At 29.0% G+C, this 7,062-nt stretch overlaps 1 protein-coding gene and 1 long non-coding RNA gene across 8 annotated transcripts in view; one reads left to right on the top strand and one right to left on the bottom strand.

Moving 5' to 3' along the window:
* LOC102680844 overlaps positions 1–7,062 on the bottom strand; it is a 36,579-nt gene that overhangs the window by 11,363 nt on the left and 18,154 nt on the right. For 3 of the 7 annotated variants that reach the window (XM_031509456.1, XM_006613544.2, XM_031509457.1), the window contains one exon: positions 1,795–2,007. In XM_031509456.1, the coding sequence (XP_031365316.1) occupies positions 1,795–2,007 (213 nt within the window). The other 4 variants (XM_031509458.1, XM_006613547.2, XM_006613546.2 and 1 more) reach the window with 4 other exon arrangements.
* The window catches only part of LOC116185302, a 1,157-nt gene continuing 846 nt past the window's right edge, over positions 6,752–7,062 (top strand). The window contains exon 1 of the long non-coding RNA XR_004150119.1: positions 6,752–7,009. This is a non-coding gene — a long non-coding RNA (uncharacterized LOC116185302). The remainder of the gene's footprint in view (positions 7,010–7,062) is intronic.

The following is a 7,062-nucleotide window of genomic DNA, read 5'->3' as shown; positions in this document are numbered from 1 at the left end:
TTTTTTTTTTTTTTAAGGAAGAATGCAGTAAATTTCTTCCAAGAATAACAAAACTACTCTCACTCTTTATTTCCGTGTAAACGGCACGCCATTATCAGCCATTTCGTTTAACGGTGAAAGTTTTCCCTTGTTTGATCGGTAATACGAATCTCCATTACTTAAACTCATAACTTCAAATTTATTCTAACTAAATTGCGGAAATTGTAATAATAAAAGGAATAAAATAAATTGGTAATGAAAATTTACGAGTGATTCGTTAATAAATATCTATTATAAATTCAGTAAGAGTAACATAAAATATTATACGATTTAAAAGAAAATTGCAACTTTGTTTTCATAATAACATTATTGGCAGTTTGATAGTTTTATTATTGTTCGTAAAATTTTATGCCAGTTGTGCAACAATTTTTTTAATATTTTTCCAAGATACATCTTTAAAGATTATAATACGAGGATTAATGGAGTTGATAAACGAGATAAAATAAAATAATAAAATGGAAATTAATTTTGCAGTGGCACAATGTTTTTCTGTTTTCCTTATAGAATAGTATATTGGATTCTCACGTACTTTCATGCTTTTTGTATGATGTTCAATAAAGCTAAAATGTTATTTAGTTATATTAATTTTTAGGTATATATTCTGAATAATTAACCGATACTTTCTTGTAAATATATGTCAATTAACATAACGATACATAAAATAACATCGTGTCTTTTAAATAGATCTTTTCTTTTTTCTTTTACCTTATTATTGACACGCGTGGAAACTTCTAGAAACTTTCCAGTTCGATAGCGAAAATCTTTTCACTCGATCGTTAGAAAACGATGCCATTTACTTTTTCATGCATATCAATTTACAATATCAATTTGATTAGATATGTATAAATATACACTCTATAAATATACTATTCGAAGAATTCAATTTTTTAATTAAAAACTACCAAGTTGAATCACAATTTTTGCAATTATTATATAAATATTATTAAATATACAAGTATCTTTGGCAAAATTGTAATTATGTTTATGATTTTCAAAGCCAACTCTATTTATTACTAATCAATTTTTACAACGACACTTCAACTTTTTGATTAACTCAAACTTCTCTTAGAAAATTTCAAACTTCAAATTTTAATTAATTCGATAATGTTTCAATTTTTCAATGTACACAAGTATCCATTGAATTTCACTAAGATGGTGCTCTAAGGATAAAATAGTGCTACAAGATGGCGTGAAAGTATCGATAACTTCTTCAATCGCCTACGATTTCCGAATTATGCGAAAAATTTTCGCTCGTAGAGCGTCGTTATTGCTCCCGTAATTGGCTGTTTATCGATAGAAAGCAGAAGGAGAATTGAAATGAAAGTGGCGTTCCATCGCGTTACAGGGATTAAACTTTGTGTTTACGCTTCCTGACTGTTTTCACCGACGATTCATCAAAGTGATTCATTTCATAGCCTTTGATTTGATATTTGGAATTTTTTTTCCCGATTATCGTATTGTTAGATATTGTTAGATTGATTTTTGTTAACTCTATTCATAACTATTCGTTTGTTTATTTATCCGAAAAAAAATACTTATTATATCTCTGTGGATCTGTAAATTATGATTTTAAATTAAAAAATTTAAATTAAAAAATGGAATTAAATAAAATAAAGTTTGTGTATCGAGATTTGTTTCTTTCATTAAGAGATTGATAAAGATGCTAAATATATACAATCATTCATTAGATCAAATGTTAATAAAAGAAGAGTTAGAATTTTGGAATAAAAATTCTGCTCCTAATATGTTACTTACCGCAACACGGTTTACCAAAGTCAAGTCGTACCAATTGCACCATGTAGGGTTCAAGCAGGTTCACGTACCACCAGGGTCTGTGCTCTGGTCTCGTAAGGGTGCAAGTTTGAGGGGTGTAAATCTGTCCACTGCTGCCATCCACCGCACGCTGTGGAATTCCACCCTCCGAGGTGCTCGACTGCATAGGAGCTTTGCCTCCGGCAACATTTAAAACTATAATTTAAAAAATAAAAATTAGAAATGCGAACCCTTAGATTTTTCACTTAAGTTTTACATTTAAATTATGTAAAGAGGAAACTTTATAAAATTGAAAAAGAAAAAAAGTATCTTTTAAATTATATATAAATCTATCTAATAAAAAGTAACCTTATCTCAATTATTTTATTCTTTAAAGATAAAAAGTATAATATATCAGTTATCCCAGAAAATATTTCAAAGTATCAAGAAAAATAATTATTTCCATATTTGATATGAAATTTTACGAGCAATTTATTATTAAGGGATTAAAATTTCATATTCAGAGCAAAACAAGTTTGAGAAATTCTTTTCGAGCTTTCCATTGAGGTGATGATGGAATAAACCGCAAGACACGCGACAGCCAGATTAGTCTCTTCTTGCGCATCCCTTGTGCGGTTTCTTGCATTCCTAGATACCAAGTGCACAACACGCATCGCACACGACGTGCCCCGCCCCAATTGCGGTACTTGCCACACGTGCTCATAATGTGCAAAACGTCATTACATTAACTCGTATACTATTATAGTTATTAGAGACTATAACTATCTTGAAACTGGTTATACCAGGTTTCGATCCCTTGACAATTATCGTCGATTAGGGAGTTTATGCGTTACATTAAATATGTATTTGATAATTGTGAACATAACTCAATTGAGATTTATAGTCGAAGAAGGATTCGAAAACTCAATCAGTATAAATCATGTTTTTTTGAAAATCATCTATTTGTTTAAATTTTTTAGCGATTAGTGATATTTCGATTAATTTAACAACGACTGATTGAAAGTTTTAAACAATAAAATGATTTTTGAACACTTGAACGTTTGTAGTTGATTAGTTGATAGTTGATTTTTCCATTATGTAGATAATTTAATATATATATATTGTTTTTATCTGGAAAAACAATAATTCAATATATTTATTTGAATAAAATACAATTTTGATCGAGAAAAAAGCATATAATATAATTTAAATAAAAATATCTAATGCAAAATTAAAATTGAGATTGAAGTTCTTATAAATAATAATCCGATAATTTAAAAGGAAATTTTATAAAGTAAAGCAAGAATATCGAAAGTAAAGTAAAAACATAAAGAATCACTTTGCTCGCAATCTCATGTCCTGATTTACTTAAGATTATTAATTAGAACGTTCCACATATTAACGAGCATTATATTAAATTACATATTCGTTTATATTTGACACCCTTTACATATTCTTCGTTATTCTTTAAGAAATCTCAATAATTAACATTATTCCAATAAATCTAATTACAAAATTGATTCACATCTATTATCATCAAAATATAATATCGTATTATTATATTACATCAACCTTGTATAAAACAATTTGTAATATAGTTTCAATAATTAGCACAATAGCAATCATAAAGCTGACTCACCATAAATTATTGATTCAATGATATCCTATTTCCATTGAGCCTTATCGAAAAAACTTTGAAGACATCATGATATATCATACACCATGTAAATAATTAGTAACATTCTATTTAATATTCAGCACAATTTGAAATGAGATAATCCTCCATTTTGTTCGAACTTTATCAATTTACAAAGTTAAAAATTATACTATATCGATTCATAAAATTATATTATACTTCGTACAAAAACATTCGTATAATCATGAATATAATTGCAATCCAATCGCAAGGCTGATTCATAACATTGTCGACATCTTATTTCCAGCCTCCGTCATAGAAGGACGAATTACTTCTCTACAAGGCTCTGAGAAAATCTACGCGGCTCATTGCCATTCCCATTGAGCGAGAAGAAGGTCGGGTATCGTACGGTTGAACACTCGTTTGGCACGCAGATGCTATTCGCGAAACTTTTGTGCACATTGCACATTCGCGAAGAAGTTACCGGGCTTGCGGTAGTTTTACTGTACCGTAACGTGAGAATTTTATCGGCGCCTAACTGGCATTACCACGATCGCGGCTAACGCACCATTCGAAACAAGATCGCCATTTTTGTCATCTAGGTTAATCTCTGATCGAAGCGCCACTTATAACTAGCCAAGTTCTATGGATGGAAAGAAATCGCAAAAGTTAGGTTTGAAGATTTTTTTTTCTCGATGAAAATTGGCGCGTAAAAGATAGATCGATTGTAAATTCAATTTAATATCGATATTGGTATTTGATTATATCGCGAGATAAAATTGAGGTTAAGTTAGAACATGATGAATCATTCTAAAAATTTTCTTTTCGGATAAAATAAATATAGATAAATATTATACAAAAGAAAAATAAATGAATGAAATAAATAGAATATAAATTTTATAATTGTCAAGAAAATACTTACGATCAGTATTATTTTTATACTTGTAGATAGAATTAGCAATATAAAATAGAATAAGTATAATGAATACAGTTATAAATCATAATATCGAAATATAAATAGAAATCATGATTCCTTTCTGTAAATGAAAAACGCATAATTGGTAAAAATTATTTTACCATGAAGCAATCGAGGTTAATCCTGATCGACCCCTATAAATCGGCGTTACTAATTCATTCAGATGATGGGGAGATATTATGGCCAAAGCCAATGTCACTGTGAAATCTCTTTAATAGGCAAACCTCTAATAAACGTACACGTATAGAGGCATTAGATTAATGATGCATAGTATATTAAGGAAAAAATGAGATTTTAAATATATTTATAATATTATGTTATAGAATCTATTAAAAAATTTTCTAATTAAAAATTTTAATTCAAAAAAATTGACAAAAATCTACTTGATATTCGAACAATTCGACATGTTTCAAAATTGAGATCTTTCAAACTTGAAAAAACATGTTACTTTCTGATTATGAGAATGATCAGAGTAGATAGTACTATAGTGTACTGTTTCAACGTTCTTATTTTTTAAAAATTCACGAGTACGATCTGTAAAGTCACGACTTTAAAGATATATATATATACAGAACAATTGGAAGATATACGAATGAGACAGCAAAAGCATTGTACGAAGGACATTAGTGAGGAGACAAGTCTGTTATAACGTTACATTGTGCACACCGTGCAAATCATATATTCTATCTTTCTAACTGTTCAATTTCTGTGAATGTTTCGAATAAAAAGCTGTGACTTATATCCTAATTATATCTACAGTTATTGGCAAGGATTAGTCGAATAGTGTTTCATCTGCATGTAAGATTAAACGATAAATTATTTAAGATTTACGAATATTTCTATAAATGTATAGTAAATACTTTTATGACTCGATACGATAGAATTATAAGATAAGATACGACCATCAGATTATGGTCAGATCAAAAGTCATAAAAGGAAATTTTTATTTACTTTTATGGTAAAAAGACATCGAACGTTCTCCTTGGACGCTTTACTAAATTCAGTCATTGTAAATGATACATTTTGCACGTAGAAACATTAACATTTACGTTACACAAAATTCTCATAATATATACAGACAGTAAATTATATAAAGTAATTATAATACAAAAGAAATTCAAAGTTTCACAGACATTTGAAAAATACACCTATCACAAATATCTACATTGATTATTATTCTATCAAGTGAAGAATCCTGAATATTCGAAGTAGGAAGTCGAAGCCAAGAAATTCAAACTTCTAAAGCATTGGAATAGACTTTTAAAAAAGGTATCTGATTCCAAAATCGATCTATATTCTAGAGTGATTGTGAGTAGACTACATTGAATTACTATCAAACAATTACGTGATGAAAATATCAATGTTTTCTCAAGCAAAGAATCATGAATATTCCTAAAGCAGGAAGGCAAGAAATTTGAACTTTCAATTTAAGAAGGCAATTAAATACACATTAATTGTATTCAAATAGAGTAAAAAAATGACAACTTTTTATTATAAAATTCAGAGTTTAATTTTGAATAAGTTATTTTTACATTCTGTATTGACTCAATATATTAGAGCATATAGGTGTGTACTATGTATATATAAACATAACCTAGTCGTACCTACCTCGAGCGAAGAAAACCGAATATGCGAAGAAGGAAAAGAAGCCAAGATCACGAAGTCAAAGAATTCGAATTTCGAAAGCATTCGAACAGTTCTTAAATAGTTTTTAAGAAAAAAAAATTATTCGATTATAAAGTCGAGATACGTTTTATCCAAGCGCAGATAGATTACACAGAGAACGTGTAATTGATGCGTTCTCGACCTAAACCTACATACCGACTCCTTTCAGTTATACTCGTTCCCACACGCGTTCTCGACACACACGTGGATACGTCATAATTTACAGTTACTTCTTACACGGATTATTACGAAAGGTTTCGATATATCTATTCAAACACGTTGGATCGAGCAAAAAGAGAGACGAGTTTCACCACGTGCTGGTATAGTTATCGACCAAGACCGGAACAAAGGAAAGCGGTTTCTCGTTATTGAAATTGTAATTTCACGAATTTTTTTTTGATCGTAACAATATAATTAACAATATATGATTTTAAGGAAACGATCGAGTATTTTTCTTTAAAGTACGTATTTTTTTATATACATATTGTTTAAAAAATAAAATAAGAGAAGGAATTATTGAAAATCGATGAAAATATCCTTGATAACTTAAATTGATAACCTAAAAAACGAAGCTTCCAATTTTTTTTATTCTTAATTTTTTATTTATTTGCTCCGAAACTTCTTGATTTATTTCAGCCTCACTTCTTAAATTTTTAAATTAATATAAATATATATAGATTATTATTTCAACATTTTAAACGCAAAACATGTATCTATATACACAGATGCATTACTTGAATATTTATAAGTAGGACTAACGATTGGAATACAGATACAAGCGATTTACATGCTAAGAAGCGTTGAAGCGATTAAACCGTAATTGGTCGATTGTAATAGTTCAATTTTAGCACGTTATTGCCAGTTAGTGGTCACGCATATGCATGCGAAGGTGTTTTCTATTTCTACGCACGGAACAATGTTAAAGGTGGAGAATGTTAATCGTAAGTATTTGCATATCATTGAAACTCTAATTAAGATTAGAATAATCGTATAT

Source organism: Apis dorsata, unplaced genomic scaffold (genome assembly GCF_000469605.1).
Source record: "Apis dorsata unplaced genomic scaffold, Apis dorsata 1.3 scaffold_156, whole genome shotgun sequence".
Taxonomy (NCBI): domain Eukaryota; kingdom Metazoa; phylum Arthropoda; class Insecta; order Hymenoptera; family Apidae; genus Apis; species Apis dorsata.
This window is presented reverse-complemented; position numbering and strand designations above follow the sequence as displayed.